The following is a 14,117-nucleotide window of genomic DNA, read 5'->3' as shown; positions in this document are numbered from 1 at the left end:
TAAAAACGAGTTTTAGGGGAGGAGGAGGAGGAAGGGGGAGCGGCGAGGAGCGGCAGGCTGTGTGGTGTGTTTGTGGCTGCTCTCTGATCTCTTGCCAGCGAAACCTGGAAGGTCAGGCCGGGCTGCCGCCAAGCGGCGGAGCTGGAGCCGCAGAGCGCTGGAGCGGGCGCTGCTGTGCTGCTTCCTGCTTGGGGTGAGCGAGGCGAGTGTGAGGGGTGGGAACCCCCAAAATCTGTGCGCCGTGGGACTGGTCTCATTGCAGAGACCTGCCTTGGTGAAGCCGTGCTGGTTGGCCCCTCTCACCCTGCTCTTCTCCACGTGCCTTAGCGTAGCTTCCAGGAAGATCTGTCCTGTGATCTTTCCCAGCACAGAGGTGAGGCAGATGGGTTGGTAGTTCCCTGGGTTGTTCTTTCTTCCCTTCCTAAAAATGAGTGTGACACGACCTTTTTTCCGGTCACTGGAGACTGCCGTGACTTTTCAAATATCATGACTCAGTGACTGTGTGAGCCATAACTCAGTACTCTGGGACGCATCTCTTTGGGACCCGTAGACTTATGGATGTTCAGTTTCCTCAGGTGGTCGTGAGCCTTACAGTAGGAATGTCATTGCTGTCCCATCTGCCACCTTCTGAACCACCTGACACAGATTGCCCAGCGATGTGATGGATGCCCCATCGCTCGTCCATCTGGGAGACACCCAAGGTCAGGGAACAGGGCTCTGAGCACCTGATGGGGCTGTGGGTTTCCCTCTTCATTGCAGGGGAGAGGACCAGATAGCCTTTAAAAATCCCATCTGACTCAAACAATTCCAATTTCTATCTTCCACGGTACCAAAAAATCAAAATAATCCTGTGACGTATCATTATTAATTTTCAATGTATTGGCTTGGCACTCAAGCGTTAGTGGAATTAAATAAAACTTACTATGTATAACTTTGTCCCTCCCAACAATTTCAGGTAGAATGATAAAGGAAACCCTCCTGATAGGTAAATACTGCTGTTAAGTAGCCTTATAGAAAACATTTCCAGCTTTATTACTTGGGGTTCTTTCCAGTTGTCTTATACTGCTTAATATTGAGACATGGGAAAGAATGTTATCATCTCCAGCACAAATTTTGTACCCAGTTGGTACTTTTAATTTCTAATGTAGGATGGCTGAGATTGGAGGGGACCTTAAAGATCACCCAGCTCCATCCCTATGGGGCTGGGTGCCCCTGACCCCAGCTCAGGCTGCCCAGGTCCCATCCATGGCCTTGGCCATCTCCAGGGATGGGGCACCCACAACTGGTTTGGACAGCCTGTTCCAGAACCTCACCACCCTCTGAGTAAAAATCCTCTTCCTAACATCTATAACCTCAATCTCTCCTCCCTTTTTAAAAGCTGTTCCCCCTTGTCCTTTCACATCTGATTTTGCAGTATAGAGTAAAAAATACAGATTGCATCTCGTTCATGGGAACTTAATGAGTTGCTGTGCTGTAAACTGCTCATTTGGTGTGTTTGCAAATGAAGAATTTTTCTGAACCGACCTCCAAATCCTTTTTAAGAATATTTGCAGAGATCAAAGTGCCTCGCTTGTTGGCTGACCATTCTGAAAGAACAGCCTAAATACCCTGAACAGCTCTACATATGCTGCGTGTTTGTAAAAGATGCCTCTTAGGGAAACAGGGATGAGTTTTCACCTCAGGGCCACATCTCTTCAGTGGAGAATGTGTACTAAATTCCTTTTAACTTTTCTTCCCCAACAGCTACTAGTGATTAGCCAGGTGTGCTGACTTCAAAGAGGACAAATACCTGCTGCTCTGAGAAAGAGACTCCGTCTGGGTGTTGGTTTCCTTCATGTGCTGTCTGATGGATTTTGTTAGTTTTAAGATAAAAAATGAAATAAATGAAATAGAAGAATAGAAAAAAGAAAACTACCTGAAGATGTTTGAATTCACAGTTTTGTTCTGGCCAGCAGTCATCTTAGTGGGGAAAAAAAAAAAAAAAAAAAAGACTTTATAGGGTCTGATAGTCACAGGACATGGAAAAATGGCTTTAAACTAAAAGAGGGAAGGATGAGGTTGAATGTTAGGAAGAAATTCTGTACTCAGTGGGTGATGAGACCCTGGCACTGCTGCCCAGAGCTGTGGGTGCCCCATCCCTGAGGGTATTGAAGACTAGGTTGGATGGGGCTCTGGACAGCCTGAGCTGGTGGGGGGCACCCAGCCCATGGCAGGAGGTTGGAGCTGGGTCATCTTTAGGGTCCCCTCATTCTGTGTTAAAGCACTAAAGCACTGTGTGATGTTTCATAATCCACAACTTTTGGGGGCTTCTTTTATATCTCAGGTTCAGGTTTTACCAGTCTCTCTGCAGAGCCGGTGTCCTCTTGTTTAGTTTGTGATGGTGGAGGAATAAATGGAGAAATAATGGTTTGCTGTCTGCATCCAGCAAAGGTAGAAGCAGATTTGAGAAGCTTCTAGCAATGATTGCTCTATGGAGCCATTGAGCATCTCTTGTGTGAAATGTGGAGAGGCATAGTGGCAGAAACAGATAACGCTCTCTTAACCTAGATGGTTAAAGTACTCTTTTATTTATCCCAGAGGATTTTAGTACATTCTAATTTTTTTTTTCCTACTGTTGGTAACTCCAGCTTTGGATGCTCTTAGTTAAAAGCTTCACATTTAAATAGCGCTGATGCTGAAACATCATATGCAACAGCTCTGACCTCCAGTGGCCAGAAAGAGCAGTGTTCTCTGAGGACCGAAAAAATCAGGCACTTTGTACACAGATCGATACCAAGAGCTTGTTATGGCCAAGGTCACTTACAGATCATAAAGAACTTGGTCTGCCTTTATGTTCTAATCTAGTGAACTTGCATCTCACCCCAAATCACATGGTACACTGTTTTTGATGGTGCTTCCAAGTAATATGGAAGGGGGAAAAATAAAAATATTGTATTTAAAATCTTTGAAGGGTCTTAATGACAAGTGAATTTATTTTAAAGCTTGTTGAAGAAGGAGTTTCTGTGGGAAAAGGTAGAGATTGCAGAAGCTACAGTGAAGTTTAACTGCATTCCATGTTGGTTCCGTAGCTTTGTGTTTGTGATGACTGTCACTTATTCTAACTCCACAGAATCTAACAATGGGGAATGTGTCCTGAAATGAAGAAAGAGAATAATTTTGGTGGTAACTGTGATGTTTTGGGATAAGTCTGAGGATGCTGTCTTTCCTATTGCAGGCAAAAAGAGCAGTGCAGCGAGGAGCCACAGCGGTCATCTTTGATGTTTCTGAAAACCCAGATGCCATTGATCAGGTATGAAGGAGGGACCTTAGTTTTATTACACCCTCTGTTGGACTCCTTTAGAACTGTGGAGGCAGCAGTGCAGGGTAGGCAGGGCTCTGAGCACAGCAGCCTTAAGACATGCAGATTCTGACTGATGTGATGCTGTGTTTTTCCTGCTGGCAGGCAAGAAGCAATGGAGATGCTGAGAATGATAGAAGGAGAGGAGTGTGGGGAGTTAGATTTTTCTTCTAGCCTTTGCTAGAATCTTGAATCCAATACTGGTACTGCATTTTTGAGAAAGGATAGAGGTAAATATTAGTGGCTTCGAGGCAATGAGGTTTCTGCCCAGCACTACATACAGGGGGCTTGGCCATGCCCAGCTTGTGATCAACAGCATTGTTGAGCAGCTGTTATTTTTGAAATTGCAAAATGGGCTGCAAACTTCAAACAAATTCCTACCAAAAAAAAGTATAACTATTTTTTTCTTATTCACAGCTGTTGAATTTTGGCCTAAGTATTATGTGGACCAGCAGAATTTTTCTTTTTTTTTTTTTTCCCAGGGATCACTGTGTAAGTTCCATCTTCTCCTTTTAGATGGGTGAGGTAATATTTCTGTGAGAAGCTTTGAGAAGATCCTGCCAGGCAATTTCGAGTTAACTGAGTAGAGAAAATGAGCTTAACAAGCATGAAAATAGTCTACATTTGGTTTAGTTTTCTACTGTCTTAAGAGAGCTACAGCAGAAACAAGTGAAGCGGAATATTTCCAAGTGCAGCCTGAATTTCCTGGGGAAAGAGAGACTATCTGTGTTTACATTTAAAAAGCTGGCTTTAATTGTGAAATGAGCATCTGTTGGACTGAGGAATGTGGACTCTGCAGTAGGTGCTTTGGGAGCTGTGGTCTGCATGTGCATCAAGGCTACAGATTTAATTTTGCAAACATTCTCAGTATTTTTTCAAAAATTATCTCACAAGGGTGTTACCTATCTTGTTTCCAGCCTTTTCTCTGTATTGCAGCTCCCAATTACTCTCAGCCATCCGTCCATCTCTGAACATGCGAAGCTGAGTTGCTGCCTCTTTGTGTCTTCCATCTACCAACAGCTCTCCTTCTTTGACTGTTGCTAATTAACTGGGTGCAGCTAGCTACAGTAATTGGAAAATTAGTTGATTATTGAGTATTTGCATGAACAAATAAAATGGAAAGGGGTTAGAGCAGCAGCTGGCATTGTAGGCTTTATTACAGGACAGAGCAGCAGCTTATGCAATCGCTCACAACCAGATGAATGACAAGACCTAGTTTCACGTACACTAACCATAAGTGGTACTTGATTGACTGCCTTCTCATGCAGTTCTGGACATTTGTGTGTCGTGCATTTTGATTCTCAGCCAGACGACTTAGGTTTGTAGTAGAGAAGAACAATTGGTGCTTGAATCGGTTCCGCTTTCACGTTCATTTACTCTTCTCCTCTTCTGGAGAATGGAAAGAAGTACTTGTGCTGAAATGTGCCTCCTGAGCAGATTTGTTGTTGTTGTTCTAGCTGAACCAGGGCTTAGAAGACCCTCTGAAGAGACCAGTGGTGTATGTGAAGGGTGCTGATGCTGTCAAGCTGATGAACATAGTTAACAAGCAGAAAGTGGCACGAGCGAGGATTCAGCATCGCCCCCCACGGGTGAGACTTTAAGAAACTCTATCTAAACATTGCACTGCTGTTACTTCGTGCAGTGCTTGCTAACTGCTGAGTGCAAAGATGTTTTGAGGCTCCCCATAAGAATTAACAGATGAGAAATTCTGTTGACCTAAATAAACTGAGGAACTTTACTGTGGACAGGTGGCTATGTTTGATTTAAGTGTAGAATCTACAATGTGGGACCTGATCTTCCATATATATTCTTTAAAATTTCTAGATGGCTAACAATTTTACATAATAGAGGCTTTCCTTTTTCTTAGTTGTATAGCACAGGTACTGCATGCACCTAGCAGTTCAGATTTGTAAGATAGCCTGCTTGGGTGGTATTTTAAATGTGGGTTAGTTATTTTATATCTGATATTTGTAGTTTTAATATAAAATGTTATTCTTGAGATTTTTTTTTTTTTGTAGCAACTCGTTACATATAGCTTATATAAGAAGAACAGAACTAGAGGTCAGCAATGACCCAGTTACCACTTTGGTTTTGTTGTATTTTTAAGGAATACTTCTGATAAGAAAAGTGAGAAGTGCACCATTTGCTGAAGACGTAAATACTCATTTTTGCTTGTTTAGATATGCAAGAAAACCAATAATGCATGAAAATTTGTACTAGTATGATTCAATTTTTTTAAAAAAAATCTGTTTTCATGTAGAATTAGCCCAGAGCTGCTGTGAACCTGACAGCTCATGGTTGGCACTGTGTATTTTATTCACTTGCAGTAACACATGTACCTCAGGTTTGTCCCATAGAATCGTCGTTAATGAGCAGAGTGCATTGACTTAACATTTTCTGTGTATGTATGTGACAGTGACCACTGAGAAAGTAGAAAAGAGAAAGGAACAGTAGATTTTACTCTGATAGAAAGATAGGAAAAATAATAATGTTGTTCTAATTTTAAAGCAACCTACTGAGTACTTTGATATGGGAATTTTCCTGGCCTTCTTTGTGGTTGTGTCTCTTGTTTGCCTCATTCTTCTTGTCAAGATCAAACTGAAACAACGACGCAGTCAGGTAAGAGCAGTAATGGTTTATTTATCGAATGCTGAAAGTTAGTTTCTTTTACTTGTCCTAGAACTTAAAGCCTTTAAGAATACAGTATGCTGACTTAGAATAGCCAGTTTTGGGGAAAGGTTTTTATCCATGGGTGTAGACCTTTGAATGGATGTGGCAGTGTCTTTAAAGGAGATCTACATTGACCTTTGATGTCCCTTCAGTTAAATTCAGACACTGAGTACTGAATGAACCATTTAGCCCTTGGGAAGGAAGAGTATTTCTGTTTGTTCAGAGGTTGAGTATCAGTAACACTGTTGTACTCCAAAAGAAGTCCAAATGTTCAATAATGTGTTGTGGAGAGTTTATAATGACTTAGAAGAAATCACAACTCTTTTTCAGTAGAGTAATATCCTTTAATTCTTAGTTGGAGAAGGTTGTGAGGTAGAAAATATTGATATGTGGTCATTCTAGATGAGGTAATTTTTCCTATCAGGCACGAAATAGAAAGCAAATAGAAGTTAATGGACCTTGCAGTTTGAATTTGTAAACTGTTCACTGTGTGGCTATACATGTATAAGGAATGCAAAGCACTGTGCGTTAGTTTGAGCCTGCTGAGATTTGAAAGGTACATTAATTTGATGTGGTGATGTTTTCTCTGCTACTACACTACAGTCCCTTATGCAGCAGTGTTGCCTTTTTTTCTTCTTTTTGTGTTCTAGAATTCCATGAACAGGCTTGCTGTGCAAGCACTGGAAAAAATGGAGACCAGGAAGTTTAAGTCTAAAAGCAAGGGACACCGGGAAGGTAGCTGTGGTGCTCTGGATACACTCAGTAGCAGCTCTACCTCTGACTGTGCCATCTGCTTGGAGAAGTACATTGACGGGGAGGTAAAGGATAGAAAGTTTCTTCAACATAGGCTGAGAATGTAGCTGATTTATTTTAGCCCTGTGACATCCAGCTAGCTGTTGGATGCATAAAGTATTGAGGTTGTGCCATTTGCTGGACAGATTGCATTGAGCAGCCAGCTCAGCCTCAACTGCGTTGTGCAGTGACCAATGTAAATCTCAAGAGCTTTTCACCACACTGCAAAGTGAGAGCTGAGGGGGTTTCACTTTGTAGGTTGATCCCTCCCTCAGGTTGCACTGAGGGAGACCAGAGAAGGGAGGGAGCTCCACAAGGTTCAGGATCCAGTTTTAGCCTCCTGTTTACCATCTCTGTGTTGATGTCAGTGATTGCCTTCTCTGACATAGTTCTACTCAGAGGAAGCAATGAAAGAATGAAGTAGAAAATAGGCCCATTAAAACAGCAACAATCAATAATCAAAGCTTTAAACTTCCATATAAAAAATGAAGACGTTGTTAAATGGACTCCATTGATCTTTATTTATGTACATTTCATGTGTTGGAGATTACTTTGATACTTTAGTATGGGTTCCCCCAGCGTGTTAAGACACAGGACACACAGTAAAAAGCACCCTTAAAAATGCTGGCTAAAAATGCAGTGAAGTTCTAACGGGACTGTAGACCACTTTTTCAGAGGGTTTATCCCTAACCACTGTGCTTTTGGCTGAATGTGGTGGTGTTTTTTTTTTCCTTAGTGCTTCTAGAGCAGGAATTCAGCTACGTTAAAAAAAGAGCTAGGAATAAAATTGAGGATTGACTCATTAGGCATCAGTATTTTTTATGTCCCTTCATGTGTTCCTTTAGGAGCTGCGTGTCATTCCCTGCACTCACCGATTTCACAAGAAATGTGTGGATCCTTGGTTACTGCAGCATCACACCTGTCCTCACTGCCGCCATAACATCATTGGTATGTCCTGCAAATGAGGTGGGGATGCTCAGCTGTTTTGTGTATTTTGGACTTCAGGCTTCACAACATGAAACAGAAGTTATGCCTGGAGATAAATCTCTGTAAAGCCCATTGTAATGCAACCCTAGAAATGCAGTTGTTTAAAAATGACTGCATACCCTGGAATAACAAGTCACATTTCTCTTTTTCCCTTGTTCTGGGCGCAGTGCTCAGCAGAGAGCAGCACTGGTTAGCCTTTGAACACAGTGAGGACAAATAAATTTAATAGAATTATTAAATAATAATTTAATTTTTTTGTAAGTTTGAAAAAGTCTTCCATTACTACTGGTTTATGTAAAGTAATGTGCAAAGCAAAAACAACAGCAGTGACTGCCAGCTTCGCTCTTAACCGGCAAGACTATACTTCTACTTCTTCAATCCTTATTTCTCTCCTTCAGAACAGAAGAAGGGAAACACAGGCCCAGTCTGCCTGGAATCCATCAACTCAGCACGCAGCCGGCAGCAGAGGGTGATTCTGCCTGTCCATTACCCAGGCCGAGTGCACAGAGCAAACCAGATAACAGCATATCCTACACGGACAAGCATGGACCCTCATGGAAATCCCATCACAGTACTTACAGTTGAGCGACATGGTGAACAGAGCCTCTACCAAGCCCAATCTGCAGCCTATATCCGAAGTTATCAGCCTATTCATTTAGACCACGCTTTAAACACACACCACTGTAGCCTGGAACACAGGGCTTATTCTCCAGCTCACAACTTCCGACGACCCAAGTTTGGAGGACGAAACTTTTCTAAAGCAGCGTGCTTTTCCCAATATGAGACCATGTATCAGCACTACTACTTCCAAGGCCTTAGTTACCCTGAGCAAGATGGACAGCCTTCAACTGGCATTTCCTCAAAGGGTCCTTCCCGTGCCTTTCAGCCTGGTAGCAGTGTGCTTTTCCCTCCTGTGGTACACGTAGTGCCCTCATCTCGCTTGGAGAGTGGCAGTACCTCCAGCTTTAGCTGCTATCATGGTCATCGTTCAGTGTGCAGTGGATATTTAGCTGACTGCCCTGGAAGTGACAGCAGCAGCAGCAGTTCTGGTCAGTGCCACTGCTCCTCTAGCGATTCCATGGTTGACTGCACCGAGGTCAGCAACCAAGGTGTTTATGGGAGTTGCTCCACCTTCCGCAGCTCTTTGAGCAGTGACTATGACCCGTACATCTACCGCAGTAAAAGCCCTTGCCGAGTGGGTGAGGCTGGTGGTACAAACAAGGGTGCAATTGTTCTCTTGGAGGACCCCCATCAGGATGAGCTTCCAGCTCACGGTCTGAGTCTGGTGAGTGCTGACTGCCGGCCTGTGCCAGCTTCTTCCTCAGGGGACCAACTGTCTAATTGCAGCATGGATATGAACTATAGCAGTAATTCCTCACTAGAGCACAGGGATCCAAATGGCACTACCTCAGAGGGAGGACCTGAGGCCACTCCTGGTGCTGCCTTGGATGTTAAAATGAACTGGAAGAATCCAGAGATAACGGGGCCGCTTATGGAGCAAGCATGCGCGTGCTGCTTTGAACTCCAGCACTCTGCCCTGGAGCCTAGAAATGGGACAGCTGACTGCAGTGCACTCTTCCTCAGTTCTCCGCTGTGGGGGGCATGTGGCCCAGGGTTAGAACCACAGTCAGGGAGCACCCAGGGCTTGTACAGTATTAAATCAGACCACTTGCATAGGACAGATAGGGTAAAATACGAAGGGTTGCCATGCTGCTTCTATGAAGAGAAGCAGGTAGCCTGTAGTAGCAACAGTGGCAGTGGAGGTGGTGGCTGCTATACAGAAGACTATGCAGTGAATGTGCAGTACACGCTTCCTGATGACACCTTGCCAAGCTGTTATAAGGGTGTACATGATCTGGGTCAACGCATTCCCATCATTCCTGAAGACAGAGACTGTGAGCTAATTCTACCTACAGAGTGCCAAGGGACCCACACAGGTGGCTGTAGTTCCTGGGATGGAACATCTGAGCTAGATACTTACCTGCACTGCCAAGGTATAGGAGAGGTACAGGACGAGAGGGAGGTGTGCTATGAGGCAACATCTTTCCTACGTCAAAACTGCTCTCAGGAAGAGGAAACCAGAATGCTCTTTCCTAGTTCCACTCCGCACTCCCAGAAGTTGACAGCGACCACGCAAGTCACAGGTAATCAGTTTGCTTCTCGTGGTTACTCCTTTCCTTTCAGTTGTAGCATATGAAATGCAAGATCCCAGTTTATGGGATACATTCCCAGGTATGTGCAGCCTTAATGGTTACTGCAATCTTTTGCATAGGAGCAGGTGATCAGTTAATCCTCCCCCCAACAGTGTTATTCTCTTGTTACCTATGCTCATTTGGCCTTAGCTAGAGGGATAGAAGATGGTAGTTAAGAGCTTTCATTCTCATACTCTGTGGGGACTGCTAGTACTAAGTCCCTAAAGCCAGGAACGTTGTGCTGGTCTGGGAGCTTTGACATGTTTGAATGGATAACACCAGAGTAGGCAAGGCCAGAGTGCTGGGAGGGGACTGACAAGATGAAGCTGAAAAATAAGAGTGGAAAACTTGGAACTGGAGAATATATGAGAAAATCTCTGCCATTGACTTGCACAAAAAAGAACCACTCATGAAACAAAGGGAGTTCTTCCTTACCTGCCTTGCCTAAATGAGTTTATTAACTCATTAACACTTATTAACAGAAACATCCTAGGCTGGAAGGGTCCTTGAGGCATTATCTAGTCCAACTCCCTGCTCAAAGCTCTGAGATGACACCACATTGTTCAGTTGCTCAGACTAGACTCATTTTATCCAGTCAGATTTTGACAATTTTCTTGACAAACCTCCAAAGGACATAGACTGCACAACCTCTCTGTTCCCCGTTCCAGTGGCTAACTGTTCTCTTTTTATATCAAGTCTGAACATTTCATGTCTCAGTGAAAGCCTGTTACCTTTTGTCCTCCATGAATCACTGTGAAGACCTCAGTTCAATTTTAATGACAATCATAGCATAGTAACTGCAAACAAGCCCTGCTTCCTCACCCTATTGTCACAGGGCAAGTGCTCTAGCCCTCAGAGCACCTTGGTTCTGTGCTGAACTTGCTCTAGTCGACCACAGTGTTACTTGTACTGGTGGGACCCAAACTGGACCCAGTAGTAAAGTAGTAAAGTTCTTTAGTTTTAACCAGAAATTTTCTCTTTATCGTTCAGGTGCTGGATCTCATCCCTTGGAGAGAAGCCAGACTGGTGACTAGACTTGTCCAGATGACACCAGGTGGAGAAGTGGAGCTTATCACAGACTCCAAATTCACACGGACTTCAATTTGTTAAGCTTTGACAAACACACAAAAGTGGTAATGTGGAGAAGTCCCTCCCCCACTTCCTCTATGTCCACATCAGCTTGATTATCCTCTTTCTCCCTTTTGCCTGAAGCCTTCAGGCCTCCATTGGTGTGCAAAGCCCACGTGGGACATGGTGTGGAGCATTCTGAGCTCTAATGCCGTTTCTATATTAATGACAAAATGTTATTTATATTTTCTTTTTAGAAGTGACCGTGTCAGCTCTTGCTGAGAGGTAACACGGTGTGTTAAATAAGCCAGGCTATGTGTAGACGCTGTTACTTCCTACTTAAAGGAGTCCAGCCTTTGATAAGCTCAGGGCTACACCTGCCTTAGAAACCAGATAGCACCTTGAAATAAAGTAGTCCAGAGGGATACAGCTGCTGAATGGATGTTCAGATATCAATTAATCCTAGTAGCAAATCCTAGTAGCCAGCAAGTTATACGCGTGATTTTGAGAGAGGTGAAGGATTAGACTGTCTCCTCCTTCCTCTCCCCTCCCCGCCTTTTATGCTGCTCCGATGATTTGGCTGGGAAGATTCTCCAGCCATCATGATTAGTTTTAACAGATTGGGGGTAGGGATACTGTTAGCTCGGGTTGTTCATATTCCCATTTCCTGCTAAAACATGGACCTCATTGTATCTTCTGACTGGTGAAGAATGTTGGGGGGGGGGGAGGACCCCTCCCTCAAACAGGTGGTAGAAGAAAGTGTTTAGAAAGGGTGAAACCTTTGTAGATAGTGAATCTTGGCTTCCATAGGAAGTTTTACAGGCACTTGTGGCCCCCCTCATGGCTGTGGGAAATGCTGGCATATGCAGGACGATAGGGTTTGCAGGGGGCTTGTCGCTTGCCTGGCTCATGTTGGAAATAGGTCAGAATCTGTCTTGTTCCCTTATAGCCTGCAAGCATGCCTAAGGGGAAGCAGTGCTTGTCACCCATTGCACATGTGGGAAAATGAGGACTTGGTTCAGTCATTGTTTCCTTTGTTGCTCTGGTTGATGTAAGCTTCCATAGATCGATCTGTTTTAAAGGTTTCTTGGGCCCAGCCAGTTGTGCTTCATTTTCGTCTTGCGTACAGAGAGTTCTCTGTACTCCATTAGCCTGGGCACATACTTTTGTTCTTGTTCTTGTACTGGTGGGGACATTTGTTATCATGGGATAACGTCTGTCGTCACTTCTGATAGCAATTGTTTCCTGTGGAAACAGCGGCTTCTGAGTAAGAGGCTACCATAGCATGGTTTAATTGCCTGTCATGCTGCATGTGCCTGAGGACACAGTGTCATCCTGTCTGCTATATTCACAGCAGGAATTCTCCTAAAGGGAAACTATTTTGTTAACGCCCACACTGCCAGCCTTCTGCAAAGATTGGTCTGAAGTTATGTTATCAACCATGGTGTCCTTGACAGCACTGGGCTGATTGTGAGTACCAGAAAAGGTAACTTCTTTTCTGTATAGTCCCAAAGGAAATACTTTATAAAATGCAAACAGCCAAGAAACAACAAATTAGGTTGGTTTGTTTACTTTTCCTTTCTGTACTCGATAAATTAGGAAGAAACAATTCTGTTGGAAGGAGATCCCATTAGATCTAAGTAAACAAACGCCCCAATCCAGCTGTTCAGAGAACTGACACAAGCCAATACTTGGGTAGAAAACTGAAACAGAATTTACAGTAAACATATTTCCTGTGTATAAAGTTTATCGAAAACTTATTCATTCTCTGAATGACTGTAGTAAGTGGTATGTGTTAGGAGAAGCAACTCTACGAGGCTTTTTTTTAAAAGTCTTACCTTTCTCCTTCCTCCACTCAAACGAAAAGCATTGCACACATCATGGGATGCCACCTGCATTACCTTGTTTGGTGTTTCACGAGGCGCTGTGAGGCCACCTGAGATGCACTGTGCTCCATAACTGCACGGCGCCTTGTGGCAAAGCACGGTTCTACAAAAGGTATTTGAATGTTCTGGCTCACGGTGTTCCTGTACCAGCCTCCTTCACATGTTGTGGGGGTCTCTGCCAGCACCACAGTCCCTGCAGGCCTTACAGAAATACCCTGTGCTTGGTTTCTGTGTTTGGCTTTATAGACAACGGGTAGTTCATCCTCAGTATGTCTGTACACTTATAGGCCAGCTGCAGTGATAGGTGGTTTTTTATAACAAAATACCTTTCTACTACTTCCATGAACAGTTGTCATTGTGTTTGGCTCATGAGGCACTATTTAAAATGTTTGTTGTTTTTTTTTTTTTTTTTTTAAATGATCTTATAGCACTTAAAATTGTTTTGTATAAAATTTGCTGTAAAGATTTGTAATATGGTCAAAGGGCTCTTTCTCCTTCATTACCATTTTTTAAAATGTTTTAAAAGCTAGAAAGCATCCTGTATATATTCTGTATATGTATAGCAGCACATTTCATTTATGGAAATATGTTCTCAGAATATTTATTTACTAATATATTTATCTTAAGCCATGTTTTATGTTGAGAGTGTGTGACATTATTGTAATAATCATTGAAAATCACTAACACGAGGCCCTGTAAATACATGATAATTGCACACAAAGATTTTACAGTACTTGCCGACCAAAAATGATTTAAGAAAAGTTGTAGTTACCTGCAGTTTTGTAAGAAAGTGTACAAATGTCTGTATTAAAAAAAAAAAGGCAAAACCACGCAAAAATACAGTTTTATTGCATACATGTGTGGAAGTCGTCCTTATTTGTAGGGAAAGGACACAGCTGTGCTTCTTCAAGTGCAGTCCTACATGAACTGCTTTAAACAGCAACGCTTCTCAGTTGTTAAATAACAGGTAGACACATCTATGCATACACACACATACAGATACAACAATGTCTGTGATTAAAAAATGCAAAGTTTTGTGGTTTTTTCTTTTTTCCCCCTTTGGAGACAACCCATAATATTCTGTCCCAGGACCATTCGACTTTCAGGTAAGTGCCACGCTGGAGTACACAAAATAAATCAGTTTTTTACTGGGTATTATGCTCAGTGTGAGGCCACTGCTTGATT

At 43.1% G+C, this 14,117-nt stretch overlaps 1 protein-coding gene across 6 annotated transcripts in view; it reads left to right on the top strand.

Annotated features, from left to right (window-relative positions):
* ZNRF3 (zinc and ring finger 3) overlaps window positions 1-13,953 on the top strand; it is a 73,030-nt gene extending 59,077 nt beyond the window's left edge. For 4 of the 6 annotated variants that reach the window (XM_090120892.1, XM_031592386.2, XM_090120890.1 and 1 more), the window contains 7 exons: window positions 3,215-3,289; window positions 4,795-4,926; window positions 5,846-5,956; window positions 6,658-6,825; window positions 7,645-7,747; window positions 8,185-9,930; window positions 10,969-13,938. In XM_090120892.1, the coding sequence (XP_089977018.1) occupies window positions 3,215-3,289; window positions 4,795-4,926; window positions 5,846-5,956; window positions 6,658-6,825; window positions 7,645-7,747; window positions 8,185-9,930; window positions 10,969-11,012 (2,379 nt within the window). In that variant the 3' untranslated portion in view covers window positions 11,013-13,938. Of the gene's footprint in view, window positions 1-3,214; window positions 3,290-4,794; window positions 4,927-5,845; window positions 5,957-6,657; window positions 6,826-7,644; window positions 7,748-8,184; window positions 9,931-10,968 lie in introns of all 6 variants that reach the window. The other 2 variants (XM_031592385.2, XM_090120893.1) reach the window with 2 other exon arrangements.
* The last annotated feature ends 164 nt before the right edge of the window (window positions 13,954-14,117 follow it).

Source organism: Phasianus colchicus, chromosome 18 (assembly GCF_987193195.1).
Source record: "Phasianus colchicus chromosome 18, bPhaCol1.hap1.1, whole genome shotgun sequence".
Classification (NCBI taxonomy): Eukaryota; Metazoa; Chordata; class Aves; order Galliformes; family Phasianidae; genus Phasianus; species Phasianus colchicus.
Note: the sequence above shows the minus strand (reverse complement) of the source record. Positions and strands in the feature narration are given on the sequence as shown.